The sequence below is a fragment of the Vombatus ursinus genome, unplaced genomic scaffold (assembly GCF_900497805.2).
Source record: "Vombatus ursinus unplaced genomic scaffold, bare-nosed wombat genome assembly UNPS02014817.1, whole genome shotgun sequence".
Taxonomy (NCBI): domain Eukaryota; kingdom Metazoa; phylum Chordata; class Mammalia; order Diprotodontia; family Vombatidae; genus Vombatus; species Vombatus ursinus.
Window position 1 is genome coordinate 11357250 of NW_020954595.1, and position 14691 is coordinate 11371940.

Sequence of the window (14691 nt, forward strand, 5' to 3'; positions counted from 1 at the left end):
GGGGAGAGGGAAGGAAGATGGGGGGATGGGGGAGGGGGAGAGGGAAGGAAGATGGTAGGGGGATGGGACAGGGATGGGGAGGGAGGGAGAAGGGGAGGGGTGGGCTGCCCACCTCGAGTCCTCCTCCTTCCAAATAAGACGGTACATCTAACGCCAGAAGGGACGTCAGAAGTCATCACGTCTGACATACTCATTTTACAGAAGAGGAAACTGAAGTCCAGGACTGCTCCGCTTGTGTCAGAGGCACTTGAGCCCAGTGGCCCTGACTCCAAAGCCCAGGGCCCTGCCCATCATGCCACACTGCCAGCTTCCTGGTTGGTGACGTGCCCTCACGTCAGCATCCCCATTCCACAGATGATGCTACTGAGGCCCAGAAGTGGAATGCCTTGTTTAAGGCCCTCCAGCAGGAGCAGAGAAGCTGGCACTGCTGGCTTCTAGCCCAGGGCATGTTAGTCACCCAGGCAGCCCCAGAGGTAGCAGGCATGGTTCCTGGAAGCTGGAGCCTGGCCCCGGGTATGCAGACCACCAGGCCTAGGCCCAGGGTCCTCACTAGGCTCTGCCCAAAGCTCGTGACCCTTCACACTCATTGACAAGAAAGCCCGGGCCCCAGCCTGAATCTTCCCAGAGGGGGTCTAGAGTGGTCATCATCACCCAGCTCGGGCCCAGCTCTGCGCCCTTCCCAGCTCAGATCCTCCCTTCAGAGAGAAGGCATCCCCATCTAAGATTTCCTTCCATCTGATCCGCATCTTGTATCAGCCCTTCACTGACCACCAGGCCCTCTTCCCCCATTAGACTGTGAGCCCCCTGAGGGCAGGGACCAAGCTTTTGCTTTTCTCTGTATCCCCAGCACTGAGCATGTGCCTGGCACACAGTAAGTGCTTAATCAATGTTTACTGACTGTGGTCATGCCCTCCAGCCACTGGGATCACCTCTCTTGGATCAGGGAACCGCCCCAGCACCTTAACCCCGCAATACGGAGAAGGTCGCACATGGGCCGAGGGCTCCCAAGGTGCTGAGGACACCCCAGTCTCCCCCCTTCTGTTTCCCTTCCCTGGTCCAGTGCTACACAGGCAGGAAAGGCTGGGAGGACCAAAGTGAGTGCTGGGTGTGTACGGCCCTCCCAGACCCCCATGCACGACCCCTCCAGGTCCCCCCATGCATGAATACATGGCTGTGCTCCGAGACCGCAGGGCTCACTGCCCCAGCACGGGACCTGTCGCTCTCCTGGTCCTCTAGAAATCTCAAAGGGCCTCCGGCACACTGCCTCCCCCAGGGGGTGATGCGATGCAAGGCTCCCTCTGACCTTTCAGGAAGCGCTTCCCCACCAAACACCACAAGGGCTTCAAAGAAAATGACCAAGAAGCTTCGTAAGCACCGGTTTGGAACGTGTTCTAGGTGGGTGTCCATGAACACTGCTTCAAGAGGTGGTGAGCTCCCCATCCCTAGAGACTTTCCATTTTTCTTTGTCTCCCTAGTGAGGGGCTGAGCCAACAGAGAGGGGCATCCTTGGGATGTCACAAGGAAAGCGTTGAACTCATTAGGCAGAGCTGTACCTCAGGGTTGGCTGTTTCTTCATCCCCATTATCACTAACAAAGAGCACTGATTAAGCACTGACTGTGTGCCAGGCACTGGGGATAGAGAGGAAGGGAAACACACGGTGCCTGCCCTCTCCCCGGGGTCTCACAGCCTCCAAGAATTCCCAGCAGGGGCCTCAGACAAGGGCTTCCCAGAGCTCACTTAAAGCAGGCGTGGCTTTGGGAACATGTGATTAAGCCACACTTTCCACAATCACCAAGAACAGGAGCGGAAACCCCACAGGTGGGACGGCACAGGCCGACTTTGTCTGGTCTCTCTGCTGAGACCACCCTTTTCCTCACCAGGACGAGTGGGGAAAGGCAGAGACGGGAGGATTTCTTTTGTTACATGCATGTGCAGCACATGGTTGGCACATACATGTGTGCATCCTTCCCCTCCTGGCACGATCATAACAGAGTAGAAGAAAGGGAAGTGGGGGGCTGAGAAGCACAGCTTTGAGACCATCAGGCCCCTGGCCTTGCGGTCAGTGCTCTCCAACCCAGGCCCCAGACACTAATCACCTCCCACTAAGAGCCTCCCGCTGGAGGGTCTGAATCATCACCAAGTGGGCAGTCCCCACCGCAGTGAAACAGGACAACGTGAGCAAGTGGCCGGATGCCTCCCGGGTTCTCAGAGAAGAAAACAGATGGGTTTCAACGTGGGCCCGAAGGCAACAAGAAACATCACGTCTCAGGAACCTCGCTCACCTTGTTCTGCCAGGCTCAAAGACCACAGCGTTGGCCACAGCAGCCTCTCGTGCAGACAGACCTCTGTTGTCAAGAATGAAGTGGTAGAGACATTCTCAAGAGAACCACCCAAGGCCCCTGGCCCCCCAGTCAAGCCAGTGTCTACATCAACACTCAGGAGGTTCACACAAAGAAGGGAATGAGGCAGGAGGGTGAAAAGAAGGCAGGAGACGCATCACAATGCTAAAGAGGCAGGAAGTCAAGGCAGGTGCCTTGTGAATCTGACTATTATACAACAGGAAATGACTGGTTATTGATAAGGAAGTCATTTCACAATCAACTACCGTCCATCACAGCCTAGTAGAAGGAAAGGTCAAACTCAACACCCAGAAAGAAGCCAGGATAAAACAGAGAGGATCCCGGGCGGATACAACAGCTCCAACCTGACCTGCTCAAAGAAACTTCCCGCTACAGAAAAAGGGAAAGGGACACAGGAAAAGACACGCACACAGACTATGGCTAACGCTTACAGGAACTTAACACCCATTTATAATCACCCCGATGGGGACAGCTAGAGAGCTAAGTCGGCAAACAGTGTGTCTCCGTGCTAAGTAGAGGAGCATGGTAAACGAGGGCAGGACGGGTTAGAACGTAAAGTTATTGATAATGTCACGGAAGAGACAAAACGTTACAACTAGCTTGACCTCACAAGACGGCCAAGAGCGGCCTGCAGCAGGGCTGACGTGAGGCCCAACGATGGCCAGAGAATGCCGAGAACAGTTACGAGCGAAGCAGAAGAAGAACCACGGACAGCAGCGCCGTCCACGCTTCTAGAAGCAAACCAACACTTCCGGGTTCCAATATCGCAGTCCCTGAGCGCTCCACGAGAAAAGGGCGAGGGCAACAAGGAAGCAAGTGGTCTCCGAGTAGGGAGAGACCTCGGTCTCACCTGAACCTGGGCTACAATCGCGACCAGAAAGCCTTTGATTTCTCCAGGAAGGGGGAGCTTCCACCTTCCAGAGGCGGTCTGTCCTACTGCGGGAAAGCGCCAATGTTCGGAAGGGATTCCTCAGATCGAGCCCAGATGGCCCTCTCTGTAGCTCCTGGTTCTGTTCTCTGGCACCGAGCGGATCGAGCAAGAGGATCCTTGTGGATAGAGCATAGACGCTGAAGTCAGGAGGACCTGAGTTCAAATTTAGTCTCAGACCAAACACTTGACACTTACTAGCTGTGTGACCCTGGGCAAGTCACTTAACCCCAACTGCCTAGAACAAAAAAAAGAGGATCCTTTTGTACGTGGTGGCCCTTTGAGCACTTGGAGACAGCAAGAGCCTCTGGGTCACAGAGCACAGAGAAGGTCTGTTGTCCAGACAACAAAATTCAGGGGCAGGTCGTATGTTTGGGAAAGAACGTGAAGTGAAAACAAAAAGCGCTAATAAAACTATCCTTTAAAATAAGTACCAACAAAAGATGCCATCCAGGGGATCGACGCCCAGGAAAGACGGCAGACAGACCACGGCCAGGAGCGTGGCCTCTCGGGGATAGATAGTCTAAGCTAAACCACAAATCTAAACTAGCCCTGGCCTAGCCTTCCAGCCTCAGTGGACCTCGCCCTTCAATTTGGCCTTCTCTTCATTCCATCTCTGGCCTCCACGCCTTTGCCCAGGCTGTCCCCCATACCTGAGCAGCATTCCCTCCTCATGTGTGCCTCAGACAATCCCCCTCTTCCTTCTGCTCTATTCCAAGCCCTTTCTGCCCTCCCTCCCCAGGCATCTTTCATTGAATCTACATTAGTTGTTGTCTTCCCCCTTAAAGTGTAAGCTCTGTGAGGGGAGGGCTTGTTCCATCCTTTGTCTGGTTTCCCCAGCACCTCCCATAGAACCTGGAAAAATACTTTGCATTCCTTTCTTTTTACTTCCTTACTTCCAGGGTCACCCCTTCCCTGCCCCCACCCACAGACCGTAAGCTCCTTGAGGGCAAGGGCTGTTTCATTTTTGTCTCTGTACACAGTAGGTACTTAATCCATGCTTGTTAGGCTGCATGGGAGGTGACGCTACGCAGTTCTCCAGTCATACAAATGAGCCACCTGGGAAACCCTCCAGCACCAGAATATCATTTGTGGCCAGTCTCCAATCCCAATTAAAGGTAAGTGTTAAGTTTTTCCTCTACCTTGATAACTCCTCTGGATGGAGTTTCTCTCAGCCTGAAAACAAGGGTAACAGTAAAGGGCTGCCACGGTACTTTCCCCACTCTCTGTGGCTCATGGTGAATGACCCTCTAAACAGTCTGCGTCTAAATTCAGTCACCTGGGCCAAAGTCCCACCTGCCTGTCCTAGTTACAACTTTGCACCCGTGCTGTATAGGGCATATTTAGTAGCTAGCCTCTTCTAGTGCTCTCAGACACTCACAGGGCCAGAAGCACCATCCAGACTTTGAAGGCATTAGGCCTTAAGCCAAATTTACCATGTACAGGTCAGTGATGTGTTGGGGTTATCCAGAGCACCCATGCCATAGGGGAGCAGGAGGAGCATGCAGTCCAGAGACTTTCGGGGGGCCAGGTCATGTGAGCCTTGCGCAGCCTCCACCTGCTTCCATCTCATGGGCACCAGGAGATTCTGAGTCAAGCCTTGCTCTGAGCATTTGGGGTTCAAGTTGTCCTGGAGAAGCAGAGTTAAACTTTCTCTGTTAATTCTCCTTCCCCAAGGCTAACTGGATCTCCTTCCAACAGATCTAGGCTGGAACATTCAGGAAAGCTTTTCTCGAATGGATTTCCCCAGGGCTCCCACACTTCCTTCAGTTATAGAGCAGAGATGCCTCCTAGCAAGCGAGTGGCTCCCTCCCATCCATCCATCCATCCCTCCCTCCATCCATCCATCCCTCCAACCATACATCCATCCTTCCATCTATCCCTCCATCCATCTACCCCTCCATCCATCCCTCCATCCCTCCCTCATGTACTCAGCTTCTAACATTACCCTAAGTCTGGGCCTAGGAGATTAACCCAGTTCAGCAGCTCCTCCATCACCCAAGGATAAAGGCCCACCCTGACCATCAGAAAAGAAGAGAAAAGGAGAATTAGAACTCCCCCTCCCCCTCCCTCTCAGGCTCCCCAGCCAAACAAAATCAACCAAAGACCCAGGCAGCCAACAACACAAGGGGATTAGGGAGAGGCCATAGACAAGGAGGAACCCCCGGCAGTTTGACCAGAGGATAGGGTCCTAGAAGTGGAATGAGGAAGATCCGAGTTCAAATCCTGTCTCAGACACTGAACTAGCTGTGTGACCCCAGGCAAGTCCTTCACCTACGCCTGACACATGAGATCGTGTCTGTAAAGGGTTTTGCCACCACACACATGCAGCTGTTTCGAGTAACAAGTTCCTTGAGGCCAGGGCCTGCTCCTGCTTTTCCTTGTATGCCCAGTGTTTAGCACGGTGCCTGGCACGCAGCACACACAAGGAGGAGGCCCAGAGGCTCAGGTGCCACAGACCAGAAGCATCCCTGAAGCAGGCGTCCACAGCCTTTGTGGCCTAGGCCTGGCCTCTCCACTCTCAGCTGGAGGACCACTGTGCCTGCACCATTCGCTGGGGCGAGAGTCAGCTCTGCTCCCCATGGCCACAGGACATCCAGAGCAGGGCCCCAGGCCCCGGCTCAATGCCCGCCTTGGGATGACACTTTGTCATCTGAGGCCCCGTGACCTGCTAACACCTGGCTCATCTCTCTCAGGCCTGGAATCACAGAACAGCAGCAGGGAGCCATCTTTACAAAGAGTTTTTCTTCCACCCCCATGGGCTTGTCGGCTAAGAGACAAAATGCACCCAAGACGGACTGACCGAGAGTGGTTTGACAGCAGCCCCCATGGGTGTCTGTGGGCTTCTAGTCGGTAACTGACCTGCAGAGGGGAGGGAGCTCAGCCAGGCCTGGGAAACAGTGAAAGTTTCCCCTCCTGCCCACTTTCCTGCCCCTGAACACTGGGAGAGGCAGCAGGGTGGGCGGCACCTTCTCTCTCCCTCAGCCCCCGGGGTCTGGGCCACTGGGGCCTAACTTCAACCTACAAGCAGGCCAGCCCAGCCTGTTTGGCTGCGGGCACACAGAGAGGCTCCCCACACTGCCGGCTAGGTTCTTGTGGGCGGTGGGAAACCAATTTTAGGTTAAATAAAGGAGAGGGATGAGTCACCCTCTCCAGATCGGTCAGAATCTGAGAGTGGGAAGGGACCTCAGCCGCCTCTGGTCCAAAGACATCCCCACGGTTCCATCTCAACAGGTGGGCAGCCAGCCTCGGTCTGGGGCCCTGCAAGGAGAGGGCACCCAGCCCCTCCTGGGCGGCCCACTGCACTCTGGGACAGCATCCAGACAAAAATGGCCCCATTACCAGTCCTCCCCACCCCACCACCCTTTGCTCCAGGGCCTGCCCTCTCTCTGGGGCCAAAGAGAGTGAGGCTGCTCAGGCGCCCCCCAAGACAGTCCTTCACTCATCCCCACCCCATCCCAGCCGGATAAACCTCCCTTCAGCTCCCCCAACACGTGGACATGCCTGTGCATGGGCACATCCAGCGGCCCAAGTTAGACTTTAAAGAAATAGAACGAAGGGAAAACTAGCCTCGTGCCTTCCCTGATGGCCTGGCCTGGGGCCTGGGGCTGGTAAGGCCCCGGAGGGTGGCAGCCAGCTCACTGACCCTCTCAGGGGCTCAGGTCAGTGGCTGCAGCCTGTCTTTAGCCTGAGCCCTGCATCTGACGACGGCCACGCCTGGAGTCGGGCTGAGCGCCCAGGAACCCTCACCCTCCTCAGAGGAGCCATCACCCTCCTCCTGCTGCTCACCTGTTCTCCAGCAGGGTCATGCACACCACCTCCCGCACGCCGGGGTTGTTGGCCTTTTCAATGGAACAGTCCTGCAGGTTCCAGGTGGCCAGCCTCCACACTGGCCAGCCATCCCGGGTCCCTCCAAAAGCCTCAATGGACGGACGTGTGGAGATGAGCTGGGTCGGGCCCCCGGGGGGGAAGTCAAGGTCCTCGCTTTGGAGGCTCAGGGATGTGGGGCTAGGGTGGGGCTTGGCAGTGAAATTCAAGCCGCCATTGGTATGCGTGGAGGGGGGCCGGGACCTCTCAGCGAACGCCTGGGACCGGATCTTGTCCAGGAAGCCGGAGCTGATGCCCTCCAACCTGATGAGGTCCTCGACGCTCTTGAAGGGCCCGTGCTCCTGGCGGTAGTCCACGATGCTCAGGGCCGTCTTCTCTGACACCCCTCGCAGGCTCATGAGCTGGGCCGGGGTGGCTGTGTTGATGTTAACCTTCGCAGTGGGGGGCGCTGTCGCCAAGTGGTACTGCTGGGGTTCTGAGTACGGGTCCCGCCGCAGGGAGCTGGGTGAATGCTGGGCAGAGCTGCCCTTGCTGCTCACGCAGATCTCAAACTTGACCTGCTCCAGCTTGGTGGCCCCCACACCACTCACCAGTGCCAGGTCCTCCACCTTCTTGAAGCCGCCGATGTACTCACGGTACTCCACAATGCTGCGGGCCACCGGCCGGGTGACCCCAGGCAGCGTCATCAACTCCTCCTCGGTGGCTGTGTTGATGTTGAGCCGTTCCTGGTTCACCAGGATGTTGCTGAAGTTACAGGCGGCACTGAACTTGCGGCTGTGAGAAAGGTCCGAGGGGTCCCTAGGGATGGAGCGGTGGCAGCCCAGGTTACCTCCCATGGTGGGTCCTGGCAAGTGAACGAAGGAGAGCCAAGGAGGACCCCTTCCAGTTCGGTGGGGAGATGCTAGAACACACACCCTAGGAAGGGCAGAATGAAACACTGAGGCAGGAGAAAGGACTCAAGAACCAAAAAGCCTGGCTGGGCTGAGAGTGGTGTCTGTAGGAAGGAGCAGGTGCCCATCATCCAGCCGTGGGGTGGAAAAGAGAGGCTTTCCTTCGGGCCCTTGGCTGCCTGAAAAGTCAGTAAACAAACCCTTATTAGGAGCCTGGCAGGGGCTGCCAACCCATCACACCCAAGCCCTCTGCCTTCCCAGCCCTGGGCCAGAAATCTGAGCTCGGTTCATGGCCACCCGCCGGCAGAGGCAGCGGCAGACCGAGGGGGGCACTCTCCCTTGCCGGCTCCCCACTCTCCTCCATGGGGTCCCCCAGCAGGACAGGGAGAGAAGGGTCAGCTCCAGGTGGGGGGCAGGGGTCAACAACCCCGGCAACAGTCCCAGCCGAGGCAGGGAGAGGGGACGGGGACACATGTGCACCTCGCATGCACACGCATACACACACACACATGCAGAGGCGCAGGCACTCAGTGCCAACACACACAGATACAAACAGCGGTATAAAACACTCAGGAGTGACCCACAAATGCCCAGGGACAGACACATCCGCTCAAACCCACAGACACACACAGGTAGAACGCCCCCGTAGACTCACCCTGGCAGACATGCATGCGGGCAGCGCATGCAGACAACATGCAAACACACACAGAGCCAGATCCAAACAAGCACACACGGCCACAGGACACAGACCCACAAGCACACTGTCACTCCTTGAGACACACAGAAACCCTCACAAACACACCGACACACTCACAAACACCGACACTCGGAGCTCCCCGCTTCCCCCCGCACTTCCAGGCACCCCCCCCCCCCCCCCGGTGTCCCCGGGACACCCACCGCTCGAGCCGCCGCGGCACTGACCCCGCTGGGCTCGGACTCCGGCAGCTCGAGTACAGCCACCTCTCTGCTGAGCTCCCCGTGCCCGCCGCCGAGCCTGCCCCACTCGCAACAGCAGCAGCAGCAAAGTCCGGCGGCCGGCGGGGCTCCTGCCTCCCCCTCCTCCTCTCCCTCCCCCTCCTCCTCTCCCTCCCCCTCCTCCTCTCCTTCCTCCCCCTCCTCCCTCTCCTCCTCCTAGCTCGGGCGCCCGGAGTCCCCGGAGCCCCCGCAGAGGCGTCCGGCGCCGGGAGCCCGCGGCCAGCCCTGCTCCCGCCTGCGTCACAGCCCGGCCCAGTCCCGGCCCCGCCTCCGGTCCCTGGCCCGCCCCCGCCCCGGTCCGCCCCCAGCCCCGCGGCCCCGCCCCCGCCGCGGTTCCGGGCTCCGGAGGGCGGGGTCACGGTCACGGTCACGGTCACGGTCACGTCCTGAGCGGGCGGCGCCAGCCCGGCCGAGGGACCCCGGGCAGCCGAGCAGGAGAGACGCGGGGCTGCTGAGTGCCCCCTCCCCCCCGGAGCTCCGGGGCCGGACAAGGGGCGGGGGGCGAGGAAGGGCGCGGGGCTGGGCACAGAAGGCACCTACGAGCCACTGACAGCCTCCCCCGCCCCCCACCTCACTCTGACATCAGGACCCCAGCCAAGCCCGTCCAACTTGGCCGGACCCGGAGCCAGAGATCCCGAGCTGGGAGGGGTCTCTTGCTGCTGCCCCTCCCCCCCGTCCTGCCCCCTCTTCCCTCCTCCCTTTGTCTCCTCCTCTCTCCCCCCTTCCTCTCCCCCCTCCTCCTCCCTCCTCCTCCCCTTCCTCGGAGGCTATCCAGTCTGGACCCTTTATTTTGCAGAGGAGAAGAATGCAGCCCGGAAACATTCAGCGACTTACTCGCGAAGTCACACAACTCTCCAGCGTCCCAGGCAGGATCTGAACCCAAGTCTTCCGGATTGCCACGTCTGCTTGAGACATCAGAGCAAGACAGACTTGAGTTGGACATTTCCAGAAAAGGAGTTGTACTCTCAGGCCTTCGGGGCCTGTTCCCCACACCCAGCAGCCGCATTTCCCGCCTCATCTCCCATCTCTGGACCTTTGCACAGGCTGCTCCCTAGGCCTCTTCACCCCCACTTCAGTTTCCAAGCTGTTCTCCTCCAAGCCCGGAAATCATTTTGTATCTAATCTTTATGACTCAACAACCTAGGAGCAGATAAGCTTGGTGAGCGCAGGGCCAGCCTCCTTTTTGGGCTCATGGCCTCAGGGCGTAGCATAGCTTCTGACTCGGAGTGGACATTCCCACCATGCTTGTTGACCGAATAAACGAAAGGTGTCCATCAGGTGCCTGGGGAGACTTGGGGGTGGGTGGAGGCACCCCCTGGGGGAAGGGGGCCTGGTCCTCCAGAAGGTAGGCAGAGCACCGGACTCCACCCAACAGGGGTAATTGTGTGGGTGAGGCCAAGACCATTGCTCACTTACTTCTGAGTCATAGAGCCATTGCAGCCCCCCAAGTCCAGCATGGGAGTCTAGAGGAATGGGTCCAGCCTAGAACGGGTGGTCACTGCCCTTGGGGGGCAAGGGGGAGTACACCGCAGACACCCGTCTCCCCTCCCTGAGGTGACCCCACCCTTCAGAGACACTTCCCCAGCTGGTCCTGTCCCTTTAGGACCCTGGCTGAGGCTAGGGAGCCTCGCTGTACCGTGCCTGGAGCATAGTAGGCACTTAATAAATGTTTATTGAGTAACTAGAGATAAGAGACTGGTAATACATGTAGATGAGAATAATATCAACAGTAATAATTAGCATTTATTAATAGGCTTGCAAAGTGCTTTACATACATTATCTCATTTAATCCTCACTACAACCCTGTTGGGTAGATGTTATTCTTATTCTGTTTTACAGATGAGGAAACTGAGGACGAGAAAGATGAAGTGGCTGGTTCAGGGCTATCCAGCTTGCTAGTGTCTGAGGTAGGATTTGAACTTGGGTCTCCCTTGCTCCCAAGTACACCACTAAGTACAGCGCCACCTAGCGACAAATGTGTATGTTAGCAGGGGCTTCCCCTCCTTGCCTTTTTTTTTTTTTTTTAACCTTTTTTTTCAATTAATGAAAAGCCACTTTCCACTTTCCTCCCCCCACCCACAGGAAAAAGAAAGACAGACAGAACCCTTGCACCAAACAAGCAGGACAAATTCCTGCGTTGGCCATGTCCAGAAAAGAAAGGTCTCCTCCTGTGCTCCCGCCTCCTCTGCAGTTGGGGGAGGGGGGGCGGCATTGTGTGGCTCAGAGTTCTGGGCCTTCCAAAGTTGTTTGCAACATTGTTGCCACTGTGTAACTGACGCCCTGGTTCTGCTCCCTTCCCTCTGCATCAGTTCAGGCAGGCCCTTCCCGTCTCTTTAGAAGCATGGTTTCCTCATTTCTCACAGTGCAATAATATTCTATCCCAACCCATTCATTGACTGTCACTTGTTCAGCCATTTCCCCACAGATGCCCCCCCCCCCCCCCGTTTCCAGTTTTTTTCCATTGAAAAAAGCATGCAGTAAATATTTATGTACAGACGAGGACAAGAGATCTTTGGTCTCTTTGGAATATAGACTTTGGAGCTGTGTGGCCGGGTCAAAGGACACGCACAGTTGAATGGCGTTCGGGGTGCTGCTCCACATTGCTTTCCCAAACAGTCAGGCCAGTTCACAGCTCCACCAACATCACAGCCATGTACCTGCTGGCAGGGACTTCCAGTGATGACGTCAGAACCCAGGTGGGAGCCCTGAACCCTGAGCCGGGCTTCAGGGAAGGAAGGCTCTTGGGGTGGGCCTCCCTTGTGTCTCTTTCCAAATCATGGACAGAAGAGGCTGGATATTCGACATGCACCTCAAATGGGATGATCTGGGCACAGCACTTGCCAGCCCTTTAAGTGATATGTATTATTTGCTATTGTTATAATTATTGCAAATGTCAAAGTCACTTCTTCCTGGAGTATAAAACAGCCCTATTCCCTGCTAAAAGGGCAGAGGCTGGGGGATGGGGGCTGGTGCAGAAATAAAAGTGAATGAAAAGCAGTGAGTCAGGGCAGAATCAAGGGGTTGGAAGGGGGTGTCCTTCTAGCCTTCTAGCCCAAGGTACCAGGAAGCTGAGAGGGAGCCACCCCTCCCTTCCAGAGGCAGCCCAGCCCACTTGAGGATTGCTTGGAGAATAGAAGCCTTGTCTTGTAATCAGAAGGCTTTCCTTTCTTCTGATTCCTGGTGCCTTGTAGTCACTTCTCTGGGCAATAGCCTCCTACCTGGCGTCCTCGCCTCCAATGACTGCCCTCTCCAGTCTGGCCTCCCCACGGCCGCCAAAGTGATTTTCCTCCAGAATGGCTTGGTCATTGGCTCCCTAGGGACCCTGTTTGGCATTTAGAACTGGTTACAACCTGGCCCAACCTGCCTTGCTGTTCCTCCCACACAATTCACCATCTCCTCTCTCCACACCTGTGCTCGGGCCATCTCCTGTTTCTGGAATGCCCTCCCGCCTCACCTTGGCCTTTTGGAATCCCTTGTTCTCTTCAAAATGTAGCTAAGATGTAGCCAGCCACCAAAGACCCCATTCGGTTTCTTTTGCATCTGTATTCCAAGGGCCTGGGCCAGAAAAGTTAATACATTTGTTGAATTGAATTAAACCAGGCTGAAATCCTTCCATGCCTTCCTTCAGTACCCAGCTCAAGGGGCGCTGCCTCCAGGCAGCCTTCCTAGTGTGGCTGGGCCTGCCCACCTTTCTCAGATGCCTGGAGGCCTCACCTTGGATTTGGCAGCACAAATCCTTGTCAATAAGATGGCATTCTCTTTGAGGGCAGGCGCTAGACCTTCCTTTGTGTTCCCAGAAGTCAAACACACCTCACCTAGTGTGGCAACAGGCACCTGAGGTGTGCTAGGTGCTCAAGAAAACCTTCCCTGCCCTCAGGGAGCTTACAATCGAAGTCATGAAAGCAGAGCTTTGTTGGGAAGAGGGAGGCCCAGAATGACCAGATTAAGAGGGGACAAAGGGGAGAATGAAGCTGTTCAGAGAAGTGTTTGCCATCTCTGCAGGTCAGAGGACTCAGGAAGAAGAGAGTGGCCTTGGGTGGTGGCTTCAGGATATGGCCCAGTGTGACAGTGACTGCTTCTGCCATGGCACAGCCTGGAGAACTGGCCCCTTGGTCAGGGTGCCCCAAAGTCCACGGATGCCACTGACCGCTTGTTGCAAATCCAAGTGCAAACAGGGGAGGGGAGGGAGGGAGGCAAGGAGGAGGGTGGGGAGGAGGGGGACGAAGGGCAAGCTCCCCACTCACACTGCTCAGTCCTCCCATGCTGAGCTCCTCCTCTCTAGCCACTCCAACTGAGCAAGGCCATTGACCTTGACCCTGACCCAAAAGTTCACACAGCTTCCAAATTCTACGTCTGAAAGGTCAGGATGGCTACACAGGATGAACACTGAAAAGGGAGCCCTTCTGCCCAAGCACCGTGTCCTGCCTGGTGTCCTAGCGCACCCCGAGGGAGCAGGCTCTAGGGGTGGCCCAACTGGTCGTGCCCATGGCCTGCCCGGGGCATTCCTGGAGGGCCTATGCTGGCCATTCTAAGTCAGGGACCTTGCAGTCCCCAGCCTTGCCTAAGCAGAATTCCCCATTCCTCAGCCTTGGCTCCATGGTCTTGCAATGTGTTACATCATGTGAGTGATGAAGAAGGACAGACAGCGCACACCAGATTCCACCTTGTCCCTCCACCCATGCTGGGCCAATGCCAATGCTACCTGCCCAGCACATAGGGTGGTCCAGGGCCAGGGAGCCAAGCCTTCTGCCAGCCTGCCAAGGAGATGGGGAAGGTGCTGGAGGCCTCAGCCAGCTGTCCCATGGGACTAGAGTAGTGACAGTGTTTCCTGAACCTCAACTTAGGGCCTGCTGCCCTCTCCCTGCTTGGGCCTCCTCTGTCCCCATCCCTCCCACGTGGCTCCTGCAGTGTGTGCTGGTTACAAGGCCCCCCATCCCCAGGGTTTGTGACTGAATGAAGGACAGGTGTTTGTCCTGAGAAGGTGGAGTTTCAACTGGGGAACATGGCTTCTCTGCCCACTCCTCTTAGGTCAGCAGAGAAGTCACCTCCTGGAGGAGGGACCTCCGCTCCACTGGTACAGATAGCAGCCCTCCACACCCGCTTAGCCTGGACATCGATGTCCTACCTCGGACGTCAGGGGAGATCTGCCCAGCGCCCAGATTGGGGGCGGGCTCAGGGTGACAGGGGCAGCTGTCTTTGGTTTTCTGGGCACAGGCTGGAGCCCAGTAAAGTGCCCAGGCTGTCTCTGAAGCTTCCTTTGCTCTCACTACCTTTCCACTCCTGGTATCTCGCTGCTAGCTTCTGTCCTTGGCAGTGTTGCTGCTGGTCTTTCTGAGCAACGCTGCATCGGGGCAGAAGGGGAAGGGCAGGAGGAATTTAAATGCAGAGACAGAAAACTGGCGACGTCCCAGGATCCTCGACCAAGGGCTCACAGCAACCTCTGAAGCCTCATTTTACAGAAGAGGAAACTGAGACCAGGGAGGAGAAGGGATTTGCCCAACAGAACACAATAAATGCATTCAGGTCTACTACTGCAGAACCGGGGCTCTTTCCTCGGGGGGGAAAAGGGTTTTTATAACCTGGATAGTCATCAAGAAACATGAACATTTCCTCATAAAGAGGACAGAAACAGGACTGCTCGGGAAACCATACATCATGCATGGAACACTTGGGGTTTTCCAGCATACATCAAACTGCACATGGCCCCGC

General features: G+C 56.5%; 2 protein-coding genes across 4 annotated transcripts in view; one reads left to right on the plus strand and one right to left on the minus strand.

Moving 5' to 3' along the window:
* The window catches only part of EEPD1 (endonuclease/exonuclease/phosphatase family domain containing 1), a 70813-nt gene extending 60909 nt beyond the window's left edge, over positions 1–9904 (minus strand). The window contains exons 1-2 of one of the 3 annotated variants that reach the window (XM_027835773.1): positions 9817–9904; positions 7079–8186 (exon numbers count right to left, since the gene is read on the minus strand). In XM_027835773.1, coding sequence (XP_027691574.1) covers positions 7079–7953 — 875 coding nt within the window. In that variant the 5' untranslated portion in view covers positions 7954–8186; positions 9817–9904. Of the gene's footprint in view, positions 1–7078; positions 8187–8904; positions 9044–9816 lie in introns of those variants that run through there. The other 2 variants (XM_027835775.1, XM_027835774.1) reach the window with 2 other exon arrangements.
* Positions 8677–10890, plus strand: LOC114023255 (formin-like protein 20). Its single transcript, XM_027835814.1, has 4 exons — positions 8677–9055; positions 9143–9331; positions 9374–10141; positions 10822–10890. Exons 1-3 carry the CDS (start codon positions 8677–8679, stop codon positions 10102–10104), a joined length of 1299 nt encoding a protein of 432 aa, XP_027691615.1. The 3' UTR covers positions 10105–10141; positions 10822–10890.
* The last annotated feature ends 3801 nt before the right edge of the window (positions 10891–14691 follow it).